We start from the raw sequence: 24869 nt of genomic DNA, 5'->3' as shown, positions 1-24869 counted from the left end.
AATATTGTTTACAGAATGGTAGGCACCTATGTTTTCAATTAATTAAAATATATGGGCTAGAAGACAAATACGAGAGTCCATGTTCAGGATTGCTCACCTAGAAAAAATAATAATCTAGCAACCAGGTGTTATTGAAGGGGAAGAAAATAATGACCGAAAGGCTGAAATCTTCAGCTTAGAATCCCAGTGCTAGTGGTGCCATCCCCTTCGCTTCTGTTCCAGCAGTACCATCACTGATTGCACCCCTTAATTTCCAGTGTCTGAATAGTTAACTGTATCTCTAAGAGATTGTTCTCAAGAAGGGCATGGTGCATTGTGTGAGCTACCCCTCTCTGCTTATTTTTGGAACATTTTCTCCTTTACACACAACCATTTTCATTCTAAACACATGACTTTATCCATAAATTTGAAATATATACAGATATGGGGCTTTTTACAAGTTAATTTGCTAACTTCTTATCTTTTACTATTGCTTTTTAGCAACACTTTCACTAACATTTGTTCCTTTTCCCATGCCTTCAACTTTATATAGTGTTTCCAGTTACCTTCTAGAACAGTGCCCTGAAAGTCTAGAGATCATGTTGCTCTGCGAGATGATCTGAGCTCTTAGTTCTGCTAATTTTGTAGCATACATTCTTTCCCACTTTGGGATAATCTATTATACTTGGATCCAGGCATGCACTAAAAGCTAATACTTCATGAAAAATGTGCATTTTGTACTGTTTAACTTTTGATGAGATCCTTGAAGTCTTTTATGATTCTGTCTTGTTCCAAGAAGATTTCTGCTCCTTGTTTTTATATGTGTGTAAAAGGAAGAGGAGCAAAACAAAAATGAGAGAAAATGCATGCTATTTCAGAAAGACCTTCAGCTATTCAGTAGATAGCTCACTTTTTCAAGGAACATTTTTTTTGGGGGGGGGGAGAGAAATATATTTCTTATCAGCCATTGACTTTATTGCTCTGATGAATACAAACGAGAATTGGCTAAGCACATTCCAAGCAATTTTGACTTGGAAGTTTGTGATATAAAAAGATCTTTGTAACTTCTGAGTAGAAATTAGGAGCAAATGAATGCAGTGCAAATGTCTTGGCAGTGATTTCTCTAGGAGTTCTGTCTTCTGACTCATTTAATCCCGCTATAGCCACCTTTCTCAGAGCAAAAGCCAGTTAATAGTTTTGTGCAAGGTCCAAGTTACAATTGGCTCAGAGGGATATTTTCTCTGGGGCCTCTGTGTCTGTGAAAAAGCCACACTCTGCGTCAGTTTTTTTAAAAAAAATCAAGAAGCATCAGGAGGAAACGTCAAAAAGGGCATAATGCACAAATTAGAGGGGAAACAGAAAAGGAAAGAGGAAAACAACATATTACGGAGATATAATTTGAAATTTATGAAGAGTAGAATGCAAGCTATGTTAAGAAAATAATAAGAGGACTACAGGAAAAGCTGTTGAGGCAGTTGCCATCTTTGTCATAGTTACCTGATACCTGCCTCATTGACTAATTCGTTCCAGAGAAATGTATCCCATGCTAGTAAAAGAAAGCATTAATATGCTAAGCCTTGCCAGTAAAAACAAGTGGTTACTGCCTGTTCAGCACAGTAACATTTGCTGTGACAGGACTAAGTTCATACCTGGGAACACTCCAGTGCTTTGCTGGCATTGCAGAAGGGAGGCGTTTAACTCCACTGGTCGGTCTTTCTTTCTTTCACATTTAAAATATGCCTGTTGGTAACCATTTAGATTAATTACGCAATATTCAAAAAGAGACAAATATTGTTTGCAATACCAGTTACAAACATCCACAATGTGTGCCCCCACTTTTCTTACAGCATACATCTACTTATGTACAAATGTTTCCTTGAAAAACTAAGGCTAAAACCATTTACTGGTTAATACTCTGACTGAAGATTAAGCAGGCCTCTGAAGTTACTAGCTTTTAATTGTAATTTTTTATAGACTATTTTAACTGCTTTAGTTGTTTTGTGTTTTAATTATGGATGTATTTGCCACCCTGGGCTCCTTTGGAAGGAAGGTTGGGATATAAATTCAATAAGTATACACAGGTCCCACTTTCCAAACACTTGTTATACAAAAAAAAAGTCTGTATATGGTATTGTAAACCAGTAGCCTTAAGCAAGCCTTACTTTTGGGGTTTTGCTTGTCCACGACAGCTGTTTCACCAGAAAGCATGGTGAGGGGGAGATATCAGACAAATAAGAGCATTTTTTTGCCTGTTGCCTTTTGCAAGGTTTCAGAAGGTTCCCCGCCCCCACCCCCATCATTTTGAGCCCAAATACCATGGTCAAGAATGCGTTAGAAATTATCCCATAGGAATCAATGGAAATTGTCGACCTGTTGCGCATCTTACAAACAGTATGCATTGTTTTTGGTTAGTGGGATCTGTGCGTAATAATAATGCTGTTGTGTAATTTTGAGATCTGGACTTGATGCTCTTATGGCAAGCCCGTCATTTAAGGTGAGCAGCTATAAAGGAGGACAGTATAGCAGGTTCTCCACCTACTAAAATCTGTCTTCCATGGAAGGGTTTCATTTGTTCATTTTAACTTTATCCCTGTAGCAGCAAAGTGCTGGTTCTCACAGGTAGGGATGGGCAAGAAATTCATTTTGATGATAAACGGCCTAATCCACATTCCTTGAACCAATATGCAAAGTGAACTGAACTTGCCCTGCAAAATTTGTACTGAATTTTGTGATGCAGTTCTCCAGCCAGTACAAAAATGCAGGTGTGTGGGGAAAATGTGTATTAAAGTGCATATAAATGCAGTGAACATAACACCAAGAAATGCATTTTGTATGGAGAACTTGCTTGCAAAATCATGTATATTAGTCAAAAGTGCATACAGAGATGTCTATAATTTAATGAGGAAAATTGCAAATATCTAATGTGGAGAACTGAATTTAAAAATGGAAAAATGTGAAACATAAATTGATAGTTTGATCTACCCCTACTCATGAGTTAAGTTTCAAGGCAATTTCTGGAGTATACAATGAATATTTCTAGGGTTGTGTACTCTATGGATGGCAAGAACAGAGGTACATGGTATCATCCACATCTACCTACCCATTATAAATCCCCACCAGACTCATTCACCCACTTCCATGTGCATATTCCATGTGCATCCTTCAGTGGTAACCACATCTGCAGTCTGGAAATAGTCTGATGAAATATGTATGACCACAGCCACCTCTTTGGGTCACATATAACCAAGCACTCCAGGATTCAGCCACAAGCCTCATTTGATGCTGGAGTAAGAAATCTGTATGTAGCTTTGCCTACTCTTTGTTAAACAGATATTCTGTTTCTTTCACCTGTGAAATAAAATCATACAGATACAATTTGTATCTCCTATTACTTCTGTTGATATTGTTTGAAGGGGGTTTATTTAAACTGATAAGATGTTCTATACCATGATACTGTAGACCTTCATTATACATACTACTAGCATTGGGGCTGCAGTGGCACCTCTAAGGAAACTTGCATGGTATAGTAACAGGAAGCTTATGTGTCATTTTTGCACTGCAGAAACCTTTACATTAACTTGGATAATTGTCAACGCAATTGAGGAAAGAGTAGCAAATCGGAATCTAAGACTTCTATATACTTAAGAAGCAAAAACTTTGAAACTGAACAGTATGCATTTGTGAATGTTGGCTTGTACATAGACATCTTAGTCCCATTGACCTCAGTGGAAAATCAGCTTGCTCTGAAATGACTCAAAGTTGAAAGAAACGTGTTTCCTAAAGAGCTGCCCAGAGAAGCCACTAGAACAAAAATTCTCCCAGCACAAATTATTTCAGGGTTCTCTAACTTTTGTTATTGCTTCGAGCTATGCTTCGGCACATAATTTGGCAGCTGAAATGTTCTTTCAAAACCTTACACGTATATCTATATATTTCTCAGTTGGTATGTGATCCATTTTTTTGCTTTAACACTGGATTATCAAGTGTGTTTCAGATACAGAAGTGGATACCCACAAATATTCATCAACAACTACTTTTGTTTTGTCTATACTCCTTACTGTTCACACCGTAGTCACATGAACTATTCACATAACCTCATTAACAAAGGCAAAGCACTCATCCCCTGCCATTCATATAACATATTCATTTAAACCATTTATACCTCAGCAAGCCAAAGGCAGATAACACATGTTTAGACAGTAATTTAACAATTTCTAAAAGTCTGACAACAATAAATATATCAAAGCAGCCATAAAATTTCAAAACAGCAGGGAAAATAGATTTTTTAAATACTAACACAATAAAAAAAAATCATGTAGTCATAGCAATTAATACCACCTAAAAAGCCAGTCATTCATGACCTAAAACCTCCAAAATAAGTTTGACCCTCCTACAGAGATGGTGAGGTGGATCTCCCACATCAAGGAGTTCCAGCATTTGGGTGTAGCCACTAACAATCCTTTTCCTTGGTGCCAACTAAGTATATTTCTGTGAATTTTGAGACATGGTGGATGAAACATTCATCTCAGAATCACTGCCTCAAAAGTCCTCCCTCTTCACATGCAGTCATTCCTAATAGCAGCTCAAAGCATCTTTTATTAGGTCCTTTGCATTAGCAGTGTAACTATTGCACATTATCACGTCATGATACCAAGCAGCCAATGTTTTCAGCAAGCTCATTGCAATAGGAACAAAAACCTACAACTCCTTCATCCAATAGCTAGAGCAGTTTCAAAGACTGTGCCCTGCTCTATTTAACTCACAGGGTTTTCAAATTAGTTTTGGGAAGGAGGGGCTTATGTGTAAAATCACTGCTGATTTACATGTACTGTACTTTAATTGGATCACCTCTTTCAAATTTCCATTTATATGAAAATTATCCTAAAACACCCATAGAGTGGCTTCAGCTTCCTATTTGAGTATCCTTTTGTATGTATGCCTATGAACACACACATTAACCTTAAAGGTATGCTATCTGAAGTTCCACTAAGCTATAGCCTGGCTTAGCATGATGTGCAAACCATGTTATTGGGACTCCATAAAACTGTGCCTTCACTTCTTCCAGGGCTTTTTTCCAGGGGGGACTCACAGGAACTCAGTTCTGGCTCCTCTCAGGTGGGCATCATTGCCATTCTAAGAGAACTAGAGAGGTTATCATGGAGAATTCTGGCGTTCATTGAAAATGCCCTCTTTGTGTGCTACTGTCTGGAAGATGCAGCTCTTAAGCCATACAAATGAGAATATGTTACAGCTGGCTTTTACTAGAATGGTTTGCACTCTCCTTCAGTTGTGTAGCCAGCAGGGAGTTGTCAAGCTACATGTGTTTTCAAACTTCTTCCAGTTAAATCAGAGATCCAAGTACAAAACGCAGCACTCAGGGGTATCATGTGGACCTCGGCAACACTCTGGTGGGCTTGAGGATCTGTAAAGAGGTAAATGGATTACAGAGACACATACATGGAAAATATTCCTCCATGAGAGATATAATCTAGCATTTTTAAATGTTGCTTAACTCTTTCAGGGCATTAATCTGTGACAGAAGAAGTAAGAGGAGAGATTTATTCTCCTGCTTTTTGCAATAAATATCAGTCAGCTGTGCTTTACTGCTGAGCTGTGTGATTTTCATAGAGAAACAGGCACAACTGGAACTGAAGGAACCTTAACATGTCCTTTTCACTGTCAAAGGTATTTAGCTCCTCTCAGCTGGCACACAACAAATCCCCAGCTAGTGGTTATATCTCACTCCTGTCTGAGGTATTCCTGGTTTCAATCTGTGTGTGGTCAGAAATTTAGATTTTTTTAAAAAAACCTCAACGATTTAACTATTTTTACCCATGCTGTTGTAACTTCAGCAATGGATTATTATAATACACTCTAGAGACTCTGAGTATCATTCAGAAAGGCCTCTGTAGAGGTTAATCATTTCCTCCCTCCTAGGATCTACAATGGCTAACAGTTGGTTTTTCAGTGGAAGGCCAGATGTTACTATAACACACTCAGTGACCTCACTGTAGACCTGTCAACATTACCTCTTTGGAAATTAGATTGCCACTGTTAAAACTGATTGGTATCCCAGTTGCTCTGAATCTTGCCCACTGCTTCAGTTTGTTGCTATCTTTTGGCTTAGCAACTGAGCAGTATTACTTTCTTCACTGAGGATTTCTAAATAATCATATTGTCAACGAAGAGGGAAACTTTCTGCAAGAACTAAGATATGAGATTAAAGCCACACTTCTTGCTAGAGCTGAGTCCAAGCTAAGCTTTGCAAGAGTACAATTAGACATTGTGTGGCAGAAAACAGCAAAGAGTTCATTGCACTTGTTCATTGCACTGTACTGTATTGTTTGTTGCAAGATTTACTGAAAGCCAAAACTAAAAGTAAAAAAACCCCACATGCACCCACTCACAGTGACTCCTCCCCAGGGAGCAAGGCCTAACATATGAAGATAAACAAACTGGACAGGGCAACATTCTGAGATTAAAAAAATTGGCCACAGCTTTGATTCCAGATGTAGGTTTGATTTGGCTTAGACATTGGGTATATATCATCCCTCTCAGCCCCCTAGTGGAGGGCTGACACATGACAGGGTTGAGCCTAGGATTAATGGGTCCTCCATGAGACACAGGTCTACATGGATGGCGTTCCCAAGCTACTATGGCCCCTCTGCCACATGCCTTGGCTTTTGGACAGACTTCTGACTAGACTCCTCTAATGGGGTCCAGTTATTTCACTGTTCAAAGATGGGGGTGGTGCACCACTTTACCCCCAGTCTACTAAAAGGGTTCCACCCAATGCCTTGACTGCCAAAGTTGTGACTATTGCCATGGGGAAGGCAAAACCTGCAAGAGGGGCTGGTCTGTTTGCAGGCAAATTCCTTCCCAGCTTTGAAAACAGCAACCATTATAGAACCACAGCAAAGCCAATAAATGCAGTGCCCTAGGAAGGAAAAGGTTAGCATACAAAACCCATAGCATTACTGAATCAGGTGGGAAGAGAGGGATGTTATTTGGCCGAGTACAGCCCCTAGGGTTGGGTGCAGCTAGCCTTTATTGGCTGAGGGCGGACTGGAGTGAAGCCTGCTCCTCTCTGGCCTGCTCACCAGGCCCACCCACTCAGCCCAGCCAGAATTCAAATGGACGGGTGGCTTGAAAGCCTGCCAACCCAAGCAGGTCTTTGTGCTGTCTTTGTGCATGTGAAGACTGGCTGCATGCACTGTCTTGCCCCAAAGCCATGGGCTTGTACCTCCTTAGCTGTGCTTCTAAGAGCAGTTTAGTGGTTGAAAAGCACTCCATGCCAATGGTAATAACGGAAGCGGGCTGCAGGTCCTTGGTGTGTTAAAAATAAGCAAGGGTGTTCCTATTTTCATTTATTAAATGCTGGTGGGCATGGTTGGTATTGTTGACTAGTTGTGTTCATAGGCATCACAGTGGTTGTGTTTCTCATGCCTTTTTGACTGTTTGCAAAATAGCTCAGTGGGCTGTTGTGGACTGGTGTACATGGAGCTCATTGACCGATTCTATAATGTTGAAGAATCTGCACTCCTGTCTTTATACATCCAAAAGTGGGACTATAGAAGCATACTTGTTTTTTGTTAGATTACGGTGGACTTGGCCATGCAAGGACATACTAGCTTCGTACCAAAGTGTTCAATGATTTGTTAGTGTCTTGAGGACATAATTTTGCCATTAAAGCATTATCTCAAAAGGGATTAAGCCTGGATCCTTGTTATGTTAATATACACTATAAAGTAAAAGAAAAACAAAAAATTGTCTTAAATTCAAATTGCCATTCCTGCTCTATCAAATAGCTATCATTTATACTTTTTGTTTAGGCTCAGTAGAATGTTATGTTCTTCCTTCATCATAACACTTGGTAATTTAAAAAGTAAATGGAAATAAATTAGGTGATAAATATTTTTCATTAATAACAGTAGATTTTTTTAAAAGAATCTTGTCTTTTTGGTTACACCATAGAACTTATCTTCAGCAGTGTGTTCTTTTGAATCATCCATTTTTTCTGCTGTGTGGACCTCAGACAAAACAGATCAAATTCGCTTCAACGTCTGACATATAGATGACAAGATTTGTAATCAAACTGTGGATGTTTCCTTTTTTAAAACATGCACACACCTCTACATATCTTAAAGGAAATTATGGTTGCTTTTTTTTGTCTCCTTTTGCTAAAACAGAAAAGAAAAGAAAATTCTAAAGGTTTTGTTGAAAGAGTAGGATTGCTTTGTTTCTGATCCCAAGATGAGTGAAAGAAATGTTTGAGAAAGATCACTTTACAGTGAGATTCATACTGAAATGTGATGACTGTGATTCAAGCCAAGCCAAAAATTACAGCTCAGAATTAGAAGGGATAGACATGGCTTGGGAATCCATTTTCCCACATTCCTGAATCTCAATCATCCCAGCTAATGTTTAAAAGAAAATAGAGTGGGAAACAATGAGGTCATTTTGTTTGGCTACAAAAATTGGGGAGCGGGGGTAGAGAAGAGAAATAAAAACCCGAGAAACAAACTCCCCTAACTATAAAACATAGCACATATCTTTATCAGGGGCAACTGCTCATTTATAGTGAAAACGCCTCAAGAATGATGGCACTTTCATGGCATAATCTTACATTTTTTAAAAAGCTTCAAAGTGTATGTTTTGTATTTTGTCACAATAAACCTTCAATAGAAGTCTTGCTGACACCACTATTGCTAATGTTCTTTTTGATTCAACTGAAAACTCGCTTTGCGGAAGCAGTGGTACATAGCAGAAGTTAAATTAAGACCTAGGCAAAGTTGATTTGTATATTTTAAGTGTAAGTCTGCATGCTGATGAGCAGTGTACTGTTTAAATTCTACTTTCTGGATGGCTGTCCTTATTCCTTGTTCACTGATAGCTAAGCAAACATTCAGACATCAAGCAGTGTGGAGAGGATCAAAGAAAATTATGTGACTTATCTGTACACTGAGGATCAAAATATAGCTATTCAAGCTACAGGATTAGGGACAGCCTTATTTAAAAGGAATAGGGTCTGTAACAACTCTATATTCTTACTAGCTGAAAGTGCACGGCAATGCTCAGGGATTTTCAGAGACTAAAAACTGCTGAGTCCCCCCACTTGATCCAGGGCCCTGACCAGACCTGGGGAACACCTGACCCAGATCCAGTCCTGAATCAATCATGGGGTGAGACTGCTGTTTAATTGGAGCTTTTAAAGCCCTATGTGGTCAGGAAGAGGTATGAGAAGGAGGTGCTTCATCTGCTTCCCCCCCTCTTCTCAACTGCACTACAGAGAGCAGGAAGGTTGAATCCTATTGGGCGTTGCTTCACCAATGTGTTCCCTGCTGGCACACACAGTGGGTTCTGCTCAACGGTGGGGGGGCGTCATCGTTCACATGTGATGTCATCTGCACAGTGGGAGGAGGCCGAATGGGCTTAGTAGAATGTTATTTTCTTCCTTCATCATAACACTTGTTAATTTATATTACACTTCCTGCAATATAACCCATCATCCATTGCAGCAGGCATGGGTTCCACATGAGGTATGTAGAAGTGTTTCAGCAGAAGTGTCTTGATTAAAGTGGAAATGTTTAAATCTATAAGGTGTGAAAACTGTGACCCAAACCCAACAACATTTTTAAAAGAATTTGCTTTACACACACACACACACACACACACATTCTGAAAAGGAAAGAAAATTAATTCCTATCCTTGATATAAGCCGGAAAGCTTATAAGATTTATGGTGGGAATGAGCTACAACAGCTGCATTTTCCTTGACTGAGTTTCTGAACACCGTTTGTATTATGATTCCTGGTTTTGTGTCCATCCTATTCTAAGCTCCTTAAAACAGAACAGGGAGGGAGAAATATTGATATTCTCTTGGGGGAAGCCCAATGATCTGTCTCAATGATAAACACCATTGAAACATAAGACGGTCAGCATATACTAAACTAGGAGTCGGATTTTATTGCAGTGACTATGCGTTATTCCAGAATGTTCTTTGCCACTAAAAGTTAATGCTATCCCCAAATAAAATGTTAAAAACCTTTGAAAATACATTTGTTTTATCTCTCTCTCCCGCTCTCTCCACTACCCCGACAAGCATTTGAAACCTACCATGAAGAAATACTGACAGTAGAATGAGGATGTTTTTGTTCTTGATAAAGGTGCTCTTAGAAGTTGAAGTTGTTTTCTTTGAAAACTGTTCAGAAGCTCAGAACAGAATAATGTTAAAGGCAGAACATCTTTTTTTTTTAATGCGCACACACACACACACGCACTTGGCCTAAATGTATTTCCAAAATAAGTAGTTTCTAATCCAGCTGGGATAATGTGGTCATAAAAAGGATGTCCAAATCCACCAATTTATATTGGTTTGGTTTGGCTTGACTTTCAAAGTATTTAAAGAAGAAAGTCTATGGCATGTGTGCACTGTAATTGGTGTATAGTACTCTCAAAATTTTCCTCAGTCTGCCATATTGTGGAGTGTCCAAATAAAACGCTAATTGGCTGTACTTTCACTCATGTCTTCAAGATTGCTCTTCAAGATACACTGTCCTTCAGATTAGTATAGTTTCTCATATTCAATTTATTAACAGTACCAAAGGTTTTATGGAGAGCTGCTAATTTTAGACTTTCATTAACCCTTAGCCATACTGAATGTCTCCAGATGCATTCATTTAACCACATTGTCTAGAGTAGATCCAGTCAAATTAGTTAGACCACTCTGCAGTCAATAATCTGAGGAGTTTGTAGTTTTGGGCCATGTATGTACTGTAAATGAAATCTCTTCCCTCCCCAAAGCAAATTGCCACTTTATAATTTAAGTGAAATTAAAGAATTCATTGGCACAGCGCTGAGCTTTACCGAGGTTAAAGTTAAAGAAGTTCCCTTAACTAGGTTTGGAACCAAGTGAAAAGTTGGCTGATGAGTTTTGATTTAGAACCTGGTTAGCATTCAACATTGTTAAAGTCAGTGCTTACTGGTGTATCCCCTGACTGATCATAGTTCAACTGAGGAAGTTTCCTCTGGGAAGAGATTGTAGGGAAGGATCACATGATCATTTGCCTGCTCCTGATTTCTTGATGTACCTAAGAGATACAGAAGTATCGTTTCTGTATAGCCCTTAAAGTTTGCCATAAGTTGTTCAGCAAAATCCCAGAGCAGAACTGAAACTGTGCTGGAATCTGTACATAGAGCTTCTCTAACTCCATCATTCAGTGGAGATGAAATTCCACACATGATTGGGGGGTTTTCTCATTTTGCCCAAAGTTGTTGAGCGCTTTTTTTGCAAAACAAAACAAAACATTTCTGAGCTATTTTTATGGAAATCTGCCAAAAGCTAGACTTCCAACATGGGATTATGGGATTTTCCTGGGCATTTCAGTGATTCCTGCCTGGACACTGTTTCCAACTGCTGTATTCCGGATGTATGGCAGCTGTTTTTACATGAAAATAGCTCCAAAACGGCTTTTTAAAAAAGTTATTTTGTCCATAAAGCTCAACAGCTTTTCTGACCGGATTTTCACTGTTTGAAATATGGCAACCCTAATACAAGGAGCTTCCCTTCTGTTTATTTGAAGGTGGAAGTTTTCATAGAAATGGGAGCTACGTGAATATCAGTAATCCACTCACCTTCAGGCAAATACTGATTTAGACGGGGGGGGGGGAGTTTTCACCTTGAAAGGCAAATAAAACAGAACAAGAACATCGTGCGACTCTGTTTCATCAACAGAATGTTTATCAAATAGTTCACTGAAGTAAAATTTTCTCTATAGTTTAGGACATTTATATTTTCTTGACAGACATCTTAAGTATACACTCGCACAAGCCAATATGAAATATGTTTTCCTTTTTCAGGTCTGGATGTTGATGGAATATACAGAGTCAGCGGCAATCTGGCAACGATACAGAAGTTGCGATTTGTTGTCAATCATGGTAAGTGATTCCTTCACCCTGGTAATGTTTTGTTTAGTACTTATCTGTCTGAAATGACAATACAATGGATTTTAGAAGCCGTGGTACATTAGTGGCAGAGAATGAAGAGTGGCATTTTGCAGAAGAGAAGTGTACAGAGATACTGCAAACAACCAAAATATGGGTTGGAAGAGAAAAAGGGAAGAGCAACAATCATGCTGCAAAAGAAAATAAGCCAGTAAAAGAATTGGGGGTGGGGGGGAGAGAGAGAGACAACAAAAGGAGTGAGGAATTAAAATGTGACACCAAATTTATGCTAGAAATCTATGCTAAAATATTAGACGTAAACAAAGAGAAGGCCTACAAGTCTAAAGAGATATGGAATAAGAAAATGAAATAGAAGAAAAACAAAGACACTTGGGAATGATGCCACAGGAAGGGAAAGAGTAATAGTAAAAAATGTGCACTGATTCACATCAACAATTTAATGATTCTCTGCAATACTACAAAAAATAAGTCTAGAATTATGCAATAGGTACAAAAGCCAACATTAGATTACCCAGAAAGGTGCATTATTTGGCTCATGAGAGCAGCAAATAAACAGACTGTACAATGGTGATGGGATAAAATCAGGCTAAATCCTTATGGACAGCAGCAGGCAAGGGTTGGCTTGGCGCTGGGGCCAAGATCACTTCAGCATTCCACAAACTCCATGTCGATGGAATGGGTCTGCCGTGCTTGGACTGCCCCAAATCCGTTCTATTGGGGTCATCCATTGCTGAACCTTGCCTGGTGGCAAGCCAAACAAGCAAGGTCTTACTGGGCAACCAGTGTGCAGATACCTACTTGGCAGGTACCCCAACACCAAGCTTGGGGTGCTATGGTCAGTCTTCTCCTCAGGCCCCTTATGTGGGCTCCCCATACTATGTTGATCATGCCCAATGCCATTTCCGCCCTCAAAAAACAACCTTATTCCATCTAACAAAGAAAGGCCATAATTTCACGGTGAAGGAAATCCAACCAAGTGCCAATCAGGTTGAGGAAAAAAATCCTGCCTGTGTCAACCAGAGACCCAAAACTGCTCAGTGAAGGTTCTAACCCAAGGGTGGGTAGGAAGCTCTCCAGGCGGAATGGCCCTGAGCTCCAAGGGAAGCAGCCTTATATTGCTTTTCCCCACTTGCAAGGGCTCATGGGTCAGCTCTTTCCCATGAGCCCATGACACAGACAAGATACTGGGCAAACCCTTGCTCAGTACTTTGCTGCATTCTATGCACCACAGCACCACTGGGAAAAGGTGTATTGGCATGGAGCAAGACAAATGAACAAACCCACCCAAAATGTTTTAATGCTGTTGATGTGTTGTATGCCTTCCAGATTGTCATATATTCCAGATTGTTATATAAAATGTGTGTACAGTATTAGAAATGTGTTAATACCGAGGTTCTGAAAAATGTCCATGGTCATTTCACCTTTAAAAAGAGCGCATATTGAGCTATAAAGCTTTAATAGTTCAGGACCCCAATATCTTCTGGAACTCCTCTCCCAATATGAATCCATCCAGACTTAGATCTTCTGAGGCTCTTATCCAGGAAGGCTTGTAGGGTGATGCCAAGAGAGGGCCTTTTCAGTTGTGGCTTCCCATCTGTGACATAATCTCTGCAGTGAGGTCCACCTGGCAACTATGCTGACATCTTTTTGGTGCCAGGTAAAGAGTTACTTTTTCCCAAGGCTTCTGATGGCCTTAGTAAATGAGGAGTGTTGACTACTGGGACATTTGTTCTTCTGGGCATTTGTAATCACGTATATAATTTTATATTCCTGAAACTGTTTTTGTTTTTAACTTAACATTTACTTTTATATGCAAAATATTGTAGAAGAATCTCATATTATTATTGATTGTTGCTATTTTCTTTCTGGCATTTTAGTTAGGTGTTCTGTGTTCTTTCTTGCTCTGTGACTTGTCCTTATTTCGAGATTGATATACATATGGCACATTTATTTCTAAAGAATAGCCTCAAATTATGAATACAACCATAAGACATTTAAAATTAGCGGGGGGAACTCCCAGAAAGGATCAAATTCTTCCCCAATGTAACTCCATTGAAGTCTCCTCAAAACATTTCTGTGAACTTGTCATCAAATGTATGCAAAGGATTTCATCACTTTGAGTTTGATTGAATTACACCAGGGATGAACTAAGTCCTACATCTCTGTATGAAACTGAATTGCCAAATCCATCCCAAGCCACCAAGTCAGTAAAGTCATTCAACTTAAAAATAAAAAGTCAAAGCTCTTATTTCACCATGCAAGCTCTAGACAGACTGCACTTCTTCCTGTTCCCAGAAGTACTGTCTCAGATGTTCATTCTCTGCTCTCATTTCTGCTTTAAAGAACTGTGGAAGAGACCAAGCTTCTTGATCAGTCATCCATTGATGTACACTTGCCATCACCTTCTTTCCTCATGCAAGTCCGGCAATTTGGTGTACAACTAACTAATTTTCAGGGTGGCTTGCAAATACGGCCTTTTGGTCCTGTGTTGGTGTTATTGCGTAGGACGCACGTTGGTGCCCCTGGCAGATAGCCATGAACAAGAGTGTGATGCAGCAGGTCAAAAATTTGCTGCGACATGAGAAAATGAGAGGTTGCACTTGTGATCTTTCCAAGGTGAGGACCCGCTAGAGTTGTTCAAAAAGAACAGCTGTCAGAGGAGACAATCCCCATTAAACCAAGTCTCTTGTTTCCTAATCTATGCAGAGAATGTGAATCAATAACTCTATACACTTTATTTATATACAGTGGTACCTCGGGTTACATATGCTTCAGGTTACATATGCTTCAGGTTACAGACTCTGCTAACCCAGAAATATTACCTTGGGTTAAGAACTTTGCTTCAAGATGAGAACAGAAATCATGCAGCAGCGGCGCAGCAGCAGGAGGAGGAGGCCCCATTAGCTAAAGTGGTGCTTCAAGTTAAGAACAGTTTCAGGTTAAGAACGGACCTCCAGAACAAATTAAGTTCTTAACCCAAGGTACCACTGTACTGAGGCTTACAAATGCGACAAGATAAACAGTTCTTGAGCAAATGATTTTAGAAAAAAAAAGACACTAACTTTACAGTTTGAGTAGTTAGCCGTACGAACAAATAAGAAATAAACAGAGATAAATACATCCAGTTGTACCTATTTGTAATATGCAGTAGATTTGAGGAAGTCTTCCGGAAAAACAGATTACTGCAGCAGGTTTCTCGGCTTGTCGAAGGCAAATCCAAATCTGTACTTGAGGCAACTCAAGTCAAAGTGGGGGCCCACCGTCCCAAGTGCCTTGTGGCACCTCCGTGATTTGGACACCATGAAGTGCTGCAGAAAAATGTGAGCAAAAGGGAAAGCGTGTTCTCCAATAAATGAGAGCACGTGTTGCGGTGTGGGCCACCGGGCCAGGCCTCTTGTTGCCAGGCTGGTTAATAGTTATTGCCTGGCATTTGTGATTGGATAACCGGGTTGCTGGGGCAAATTATATGTTGCAAATTGGGTGGGTGGGACCATAGTCTTTAAATATTGGTGCACTCTGGTTTCTCTTTCTCTTTGCAGAGTGCATCTGATCACCCGCCCACCCGCCCTCTTTTCCGGTTGACCTTGCTTTGCCTGTCATGGGGGTCGTCTGCCTTGGCGCAGGGGCCTAGTAGGAATTTTGCCATTTGGTGATTGGCTGTGCCATTTGGTTTTTGCCTACTACTCTGCAATTCGTCACAACTTGTAAGGTTGCGGTTAGGCATTGGTTATAATATGCTGGTGGTGGAGGGGTCTGAACAGGCGGTGCCTGCCCCTCCTATTGCGCTGAAGGGAATTCCGTTAAAGGAATCCTGGGGCTTGCCATGATTTCGTCCAATCCCTGTCATGGGACCAGGGCCGCCCAATCCCTGTCATGGGAATCCTTGTCATAGGACTGGGCAATCCTTGTCATAGGAAGGCAAGCTTTCGGGGAGTTGCTGGGGAGAGCGGCGTGGGTCCGACGCTTAGCTCAGGTGACCCCCCAGTTTGACTTTCTCTTCTACTGGCTACCGATCGGACCTCGGGATGCCAGTTCTGTCCCAGGCGGGGGGGACAGATAGTCATAACCAATGTCTAAACAACCACTCACTGATTTTGTATTTTAATAAAGTTGTGGCCAAAATAGTGCCCAAAAATCAAAACTAAATTACGTGTTATGTGTGAAGTTATTTGAGGGGTGGCCTGGGGACCTACACGCGCAAACAAATGTTTCGAAACCTACCATAAAAAGAGAATGCCATCTTAGCCATCATCGCAGCTAAGATGAGGAATCATGATGAGAAATAGGTGAGGGAAGAGTGGGAATACTTTGGAGAATATTTAAAGAGGTACAAAAACCAGATAAATTTCCAAGTAGGGATAGATATGTGAGCAGCAGTAAATAACACTTTGGATATGGTATAGAATCAAAATGGGTGGTATAGATGGATATGCAGCATAACTGGGACCAAGGTGTAGAAAACCATGGAGGGGTAGACAGGCAAGTCTGGAGAAATGAGACGAATGAAGCGAATTGAAAGATGCATGTATTAAATTTTGGAAAATGCACAAATAAAGTATTTTTAAAAGAGAGTGAGAAAATTCCAGTTGAAGGGGTGATGCAACAAACACCAGGGGTGGAGAGATGGAATAGAGAGAGCTCAGTTTTGATGGTCAAGAAAAGCTTGTAACTAAAGGAAAAGCCTTGCCCTACACATTCCAACCCCAGGTTTTGGACAAGGTGCGTTGACAGAAATATAATAACCCCTTTCCCACCTCCGCACCTAAGTCTGCTCTGGCAGAATTGGGGGAACACCTAGGTTTAGCCGGTGCATGGGTGAGAGTCTCATTGCACAAGCGGAGATCGTTCTGCAAGCATACACCCCACGTAGTGCTACATAGTGCTAAACCTCTTATTTTTTACCTTCATTTTCTTGCTTCAAATTTATATCTGTTCTGATAAATTATCAAAAGAATCGTCAAACAACATGCAGAAGCTACAGCCCCTAGTTACTGTATTATGTTTCATACACTAGCAATGCTAGCTTAGTTTTGGCCAAACTTCTGGTTCTGAGCTAGGCCTATGGAAAAGGCATGAAGAACCTGCTAATGCTGGTAGGTTTTTCCATTGTAGCTGTAGCTCAGAAGCTTGATATGCACATGGCATCAAAAGAAGAGCACATGGCTTATTACCTCTTTTGCAAAACTAAGAGCCTCTGCAAAGGTGGGTTTATGGTGGCTACTGGCAATAATGAGATGCACGTATTATTATTAATACTGCTTTTTCATTTTTAAAATAATTTTATTTGATATGGTGATTTTCCCCCTCCCCCATTGTACTTAAGAAGGGAAACTTTTGATTTTTAAAATATTTTTATATTTATTTTGTATATAACTTTTTTCCCCGGCATAATTTTGTTGCTTCTGTTAATATTATTCAGCAATAAGCATTAGCCAACCCTGCATGAAAAAATCCATTTAAAATGCCCCAAATTGAACAGACTATCAATCCTTGCATGAGCAAAGTACTTGATTGTTCATTTCTACACTGCCATTTGGCCATGTATGATTCTTTCATTGAAACCCCTGCTCTGTGAAGTGCAAAACAGACATAAATTTAGACCGTCTTTATTTCATTGCAACTGGAATCTTGAACCACAAAACACTGCAGGAAAGCTTGAGAATGTCAAGTGTACTGTAAGTTTTTTTTTTGTGGGGTTTTTTTTAAGAGAAAGAGAGAATGAGCCTCAGACCTAAGCATTATCAGTATCCCCTATCTTTATGTTGTGAACATAATCAGTATGATCAGAAAATGAATAAAAGGCAACCGGGGAATGATGAGGGGAGGAGAAAAAGGACAAAAATCTTACAATTGTTCATCTTTATTGTTAAACATTTTAGAAAGTGTCTTGTGGTATTATTTTATATATATATATAAAAGCACATTGCATCACTTCCCCGCACTTTTTTACTCGATCTTTTATTACCAGTTCTTAAGGCTTTTGTCAGCAATGACAACAGAAGCACTGCCGTACTGTATACATTTTATCCGTATGTGTGTGTTTGTGTGTTTGTACAGAAGGTCATTGATATTGCACTTCTTCTTTCAGGTGACAAGATTATCTTTTATCAATGATTTATTTTTCCTATTAAAAGCTGAAAGGATCTTGATCATAAGAGGCCTGTATTATAACATCTTTCAATATGGTACACAGTTCCCAGCTCAAAACTTTGTCAGTTACATTGATTCATGTAACACAAAGTCATGAGGGCTCTTGGAGACAGTAATACCCTTTTATTTTTTACATCTCTCTCTCTCTCTCTCTTTGAAAGATATTGCAAAACAAAATGAACATTAATGCTAGTGTGATGTCACTGTTTCCTCAACAGTGGGATTTAAGTACATTAGAGTAAAAATTCCATACGACTGGCAACATTATTATCAGGGAACCTTTTGGCTATCCACTATTATATATGGGAAACTGGAAGAGTTTAGAGGGGAACTGTAATTTCTGTAAGTGAACAGTGATACCCTTGTAAGCTGAGGAGAGTTGGAGTCTGGCAACATCCTGAAAGCCACAAGCTAGCCACCCCTATTTCACTGATTTCCGCCATTGTAATGATTTGTTGTGAACTTTCTGTAAGCCGTCATTATGATGACATCATCTCCTCGTACTTCAGTTTAGGTTTCCAATCCAGAGCCCAAGTTAACTTTACAGATTTCTAATGGATGTGCGGCAAATGTATCCACTTACTCCAGATTCTAAATAATTCCTAGACCTATTAATTCTGGAACAACATACATACGAATTTATAGGGAACTTTGGAAAGATTGCTTCACATGCTACTTAGGGGTGCCTAAACATTTTCAACCCAGGGACCATATTGACCATCCTCTATCCGTCCAAGGGCACATGCCATTGGTGGGATTCTCAGTGTGTAAGTACGTGCACACAAGCTACACATGCAGACAACACATATACTCAACACATGTACACATTTACCACAAATACAGCACACACACTCACTAGATATGGAGAAGTGAGGTTACAGGGAGCAAGTCAGAGGGCCTTACCGGTAGTGGCGTCTGCCCTGTGGAACACCCTCCCGTCAGATGTCAAGGACATAAACAACTGTATGACATCTGAAGGCAGCCCTGTTTAGGGAAGTTTTTAACGACTGGTGTTTTAATGTATTTTTAACCTTCTGTTGGAATAATCTGCCCAGAGTGGCTGGGGAAACCCAGCCAGATGGGCTGGGTAGAAATAATAATAATAATAATAATAATAATAATAATAATAATACCAATAATTTATTATTATATTCAACTGGTTTATTATTATTATATTATTATTGTTCAACTGCGCTAAATTTACAGGGGGTGGGGAAATATAAAGTATTATGGATTTGTCATACCCAGTTGGAGCACTTGAAATTTGTCCTAATATGTGTATAGTTATCACAAACCATAGAAATATCAATATCACTGTTTACTGCATTGTTCAATAAGTGTCAATTCATGCATAAAATGAGGTAGATCTTAATTGTCTCATATCAAGCTCTTTGTTTACAAAATGTTTGGCATTTGCAGAGTAGCTTGACCTTTGAATGTCCTTATTTGCATGTTAACTGTAAAATACAACACACCACCCATAGGTCAATTACTGCGTTTTTAGTATCTATATGCACCTTTTGAGGGAAAATTAATATTTCCTACCTGCATCACACGCAAAGTCTCTGCTTCCTGAAAAAGAAAAATATTGTTATTAGAATTGGGAGACTGTAACACAGCCTTAAAGTATGGCAGATTTTTATAAAGTAAACAGTCATCTGGCATTAATAGGAGTTGATTTTATTTGCCACAATAATAAGTGATAAAATAAAACGGCTCTTGAGTGAGTCCTACATCTAATTCAACATTCAAACACAAGTTCCAACATTAAAAAATTACATGTGAACTACAAATATGTTGGCCAGTTGAGAATATTTATTAACTAAATAATTTAATAATAAAGAAAATGACTACTTGATTAATTGTTACAAAGTAAAAATTACAATAAAACTGTCTTGATCCATGCTTTGCAGAAGTACCATTACTGTCTGTGCAGTTGTTTAACAAGGATTTAATTGGAAAGATAAGTGAATGCACATTTAAAAGTATTGTTAATTTGCTTTATAATCACCCCATCCTTCACAGTATTGACAGCACCAGGCACAAACCCCTCTCTCTTTTACAAGTATTATTTTCCATATGTGCACAATAAATTCTAGCTCTGTAATTGGAAATTTTATGGATTCTAGCATACCTTCAGCGTTGGATTTATAAGCGTTGCATCCCCTTTCTAAAGGTAATGCACTAGTGGCATTATTAGTCACTATTAACAGTCGCAAAGAGCTGTGATCCTGTGCCCAATTATGAACATTTAAGGACCACTGATTGCACTGGGGCCTTCGCTTGCATATAAATATGAAGAGGATTCATCCATGTTGTACTGTCTGAAGCTACCCCATATGTATTGGCACACATTATGTCATCCCCTTGTGGTATAACACTGTGGTAAATAGTAGTCTCATTTATCCTAAGATCTGATTAGCTGGCTGTTTTTGCATATCCCCCAGGCCAATGAGATAAATGATGCTTTACCTCATTCTTATTTCTTGTATCAGCAAGCCGTAGAAAGGAAAAGACAAGATCAGTGAAAATGTTTTACAAGCAAGTGCCCATGTTCCTTTTTTTCAGGATTTTGAAAAATCCAATATGAAACCTACGCAGGTTTTTCTGAAAACCTGCCAGAGTTGAATCTGATTGGCAGCTACCATTATCAGTCTAAAGGAGAAGAGCTTGAATCAGCACTGCTACCTTTTTAACTCCAACTAAGGACTGAAGTTACCTTTGAAACTGACTCATCGGGTCAGTGAAAATGGGTTGGGTGTTAAAACCAGGATTTGTTTTTTTAAAAGAGAGAAAAGGAGAAGGAGAAGCAGCAGTGACTTTTCAAAACTGTGTTTTTTTAAAAAGAAAAAGAAGAAGAAGGGATACAGACCCACTGAAAAGCACCCAACAGTTTTCACTGACCCAACATATCCATTTCAAAGGCAGCCAGTCGCTTCAGTCCTCTTGTCAGTTAACAAAGGCTCTCTGTGGGCAGAGGCAAAGAAGCTTCACTGCAAAGGCTCCCAACTTCCAGAGAAGCAGCTTGGTACAGTCTTAATGGGCCAAGGGCGTGATGGAGTTTGCAGCGCTTTTAGCACATAGCAAGATTGACAGAAAATAATATATTTTAAAGGGCTAGGGAAATCCTCTCTGATAGTTTACATTTGTTTTTCCTTCTCTCTTCCCCAGCCAGCCGCCAATATCCTTTGGGAACCGATCTGAAGATTAGTATAGCCAATGAGTTGTATGTATCATGAGACTTTGAACAAATTTCCCTGGTTAAGCACCCAGGCTACTTCATGCATATTTTAAAAGAAATTTTATGAAATCATTGATTATGGTGATTGGGTACACACACACACACACACACACACACACTTTTTCGTCGTCTTCAGTTTCCTTTTAAGAAACTGGATAAACTTCACTGGACTAGATCATTATATAAAACATTGTTAAGGAATAAGGAAGGGTAGGTTATTCGCAATGATTTAGGCATTTAGTATGTCCCTGTGCTAGATTACTAGCACTGCATGGGTGAAGGAGGAGATGCCATGAAAAAGCAAATTACAGTGGTACCTCAGGTTACATACGCTTCAGATTACATACGCTTCAGGTTACAGACTCCACTAACCCAGAAATAGAGCTTCAGGTTAAGAACTTTGCTGATGAGAACAGAAATCGGGCACCGGCGGCACGGCGGCAGCAGGAGGCCCCATTAGCTAAAGTGGTGCTTCAGGTTAAGAACAGTTTCAGGTTAAGTAGGGACCTCCGGAACGAATTAAGTAATTAACCTGAGGTACCACTGTATGTAAAATTGCTGTTAATGGTCACTATCTTCAAACTGGCCGGGTCTTAGGGGAAAGCAACTGTGGGCACTACAAGTGGTGTGGATAGCTGGAATTCTTGGCTGTCTGGGAGAAAGAGGCATCATAGAATTGTAGAGTTGAAAGGGGGGACCCCAAGGTCATCTAGTCCAATCCCCTGCCCTGCAATGCAAGAATCTCAGCTAAAGCATGCATGACAGATGGCCATCCAACCTCTGCTTAAAAACTTCCAAAGAAGGAGAGTGTTTGGCATTGGGGCTGAGCTGAAAACATTCAGATTATTTAAAAAATAAAATAAATATTTTTCACTTGTTTTCCTTTTTTGTTTTTGTTTTCTTGTTTTGTTTATTTGGCTACTTCTGTCAAACATTTCAAACACATTATGAAAAGCATTATCGCTTGGGGGTATTCAGGCTATTCCATCATAGGTGCATATGACAGGTGATGCCATCATGGATTGTGCCATTCTGCACATCCAATCAACTTCACAGGCATATTGCAAATAATTTAGGTGTGCATCATTTAAACGTCCCCTTGGGAGTTCTCAATCTCTGTTTATTGTTGCTTCTGAATGCAAAATATTACCACGGATGCAAGTAGCTTTTCTTTAAAAACTGTTCACATAAGTGTTTGGAGTGGGGTGTCCATGGTTTGTGAAATCTGGAGAAGCTGTCAAGTTGCTCCCTAGAAGTTCCCTTGAATGGTCACAAACTTGCCACCATCTTGAATTACATGCATTGAATTAGATATGCAGGCATAGTGTGGGCCAGGGCCGTCTTTACCGGGGGATGCAAGTGGTGCAAGGCACCCGAGCGCCAAATTATGGTGGACACTACTGCATACTGGTCTCTCTCGATCGGTGGCAGTGAAAAGCAATGGAGCAAAAGTCCCCACCCCCCCTCCATTGCTCTGTTTCTCCGTAGCATCAAATATTACCAACGAGTCATGAAACAAATGCAGTTTTATCCCACTGTGTCGTTACAGGTGAGCGATTTCCCCTCCCATAAAAAGCTCAACAACTTTGAGTTTGCCCTCCCCCCTAAAAAAAAGTCAACACCTTTGGCTTCCCCCCTCCCCAAAAAAGCTCAAAAAAAGTTATTTTGGGGGCGGCTAAACTTAATTTGGGGTCTCTGGGTGGATCTTTGCACCCCTGCGGCGCATATGCTAAAGACGAACCACCCACCAACAGTGCTGTAATCTTGTCAGAATTCATTTTCTGCTTAATGTTGTTTGCCAAATGAGGGGGTGTAGTGGCAAAAGGGTTAGTCTCCAAACACTGGTATCTGATCATTTTCATTGTAGGTAAAAAAAATAGTACTTGGTGCCAGTCCCAGGAAATACCTAGAAGATCCGTAAAAAGGGGGATATTTCTCTCTTTGCCAGACAGTTTGTTCAGTGAAACAAATCAGTGTCTACACATTGACTGGCTTTGGGGGTTGTTGTTGAGGAGAAAAGAAATAAAGGAGAAGTAAGGTTTTTCACAGATGAAGCCCTGAGCACTTCCATTGTGGCTCAGCTTTGGTTAACTGTCTCTCGAGTCCATTACAGTGGTACCTCGGGATGCGAACAGAATCTGTTCCAGAGCCCCGTTCGCATCCTGAACAGAACGTAACATGCAACACTGTGTGCACAGGTCATGTTTCGCTGCTTCCGTGCATGTGCGTGATGTCATTTTGACCGTCTGCGCATGCACAAACGGCAAAACCCGGAAGTAACGCACTCCGTTACTTCTGGGTTGCTGCAGAGCGCATCCTGAAAATACTTATCCTGAAGCGTATTTATCCCGAGGTATGACTGTACTGACAACTGTTCAGCATTGTTCTTAGTGTCAATACATTTCAGAGTATCTTATTTCCAAAAAATGTGTTTAGACAGGTATCCCTAGGTTCAAATCAAATTACATGTTGTCATTGCATTGTGAGTGGTGTTTTTACATGCTTGAATTATGTGATGCAGATGATATATAATGTGCTTCTGCCCTGGAAAATCTCTTGCGCTTCGAGACCCCTAAGCCCTTCCCCTGAAAATAACTTCACACTGACACATAATTTTAGTTTAAGTTATTGGGCAAAATTTAGGCCACAACTTTATTGATTACAGCAAAGTGGGGCGGTGTTGGCTTAGGCATTGGCAACAGACTATAACTGACAGCTGCCTCTCTGGCTGGAAGTCTGAAAGGGTAAACACCAAACGAGGGAGCAACATCGATGAAGACCAACAAAGCTCACCCCGGGGTTCCTGTGGTCCTTACATGGCCCTAGCCCCTCAAGCGGACTTGATCCAGGACCACCAGGTTCCTTTACCGGAATACCCTTATTCGTGGAGGGGCAGGTGATGGCCGCACCTCCCCTCCCACACACTTCAATAAGCCAATGCCTAACCGCCAAACCTTACACAGTTGTGACGATTGCTAAGGGGGTAGGCGAAAACCAAGTGGCTACATTCAATCTGCCAAATGGAAAAAAATTCCTACCCAGCCTCTGCTCCAAAGCAGGTGACCCAATCCAAAGCAAGGCCAAAGCAGCAGCACCTAAAATTAGGGAGGGAGGGCAGGCGTTCGGCAGCACAATGTAAGTTCCCCCGTTACGCAGCGCTGCTGCTTTTATAGGCCCCAGGAATTGCACCCACTGCCCTGATTGGCCCAAACAGCCTGGCACGACCCTGGGGTCCAATGGTTAAGGCTTGGGCCATGCCTGGCAACAACTCTCCCAGCGGGGGTGCCTTAGGGGCCCGCGTGCAACCAGGACCCTCATTAAGGAGGATCCCATTTTTTTACCCACATCTGCCACATGCTGGGACTCTGCATGAGTTTGCTGAGCAACTGCTCTGCCTCCCAAGTCACAGCATCACTGCAACATCCTTGGACGTTTTGTTGCACATGACATTGCACTTGCGCTATGGCCCCAGCACAACAAACAATTCAATCAGGCTATAATTCACTTTGGGAGTGACTGTTTCATGAGATCAAATT

At 40.3% G+C, this 24869-nt stretch overlaps 1 protein-coding gene across 11 annotated transcripts in view; it reads left to right on the top strand.

The window, feature by feature from the left end:
* ARHGAP15 (Rho GTPase activating protein 15) overlaps positions 1-24869 on the top strand; it is a 370171-nt gene that overhangs the window by 232446 nt on the left and 112856 nt on the right. For all 11 annotated transcript variants that reach the window (XM_083410920.1, XM_083410912.1, XM_083410910.1 and 8 more), the window contains one exon: positions 11838-11915. In XM_083410920.1, coding sequence (XP_083267046.1) covers positions 11838-11915 — 78 coding nt within the window. The remainder of the gene's footprint in view (positions 1-11837; positions 11916-24869) is intronic.

The sequence above is a fragment of the Podarcis tiliguerta genome, assembly GCF_965153285.1.
Source record: "Podarcis tiliguerta genome assembly, chromosome: 1".
Lineage (NCBI taxonomy): Eukaryota > Metazoa > Chordata > Lepidosauria > Squamata > Lacertidae > Podarcis > Podarcis tiliguerta.
This window is presented reverse-complemented; position numbering and strand designations above follow the sequence as displayed.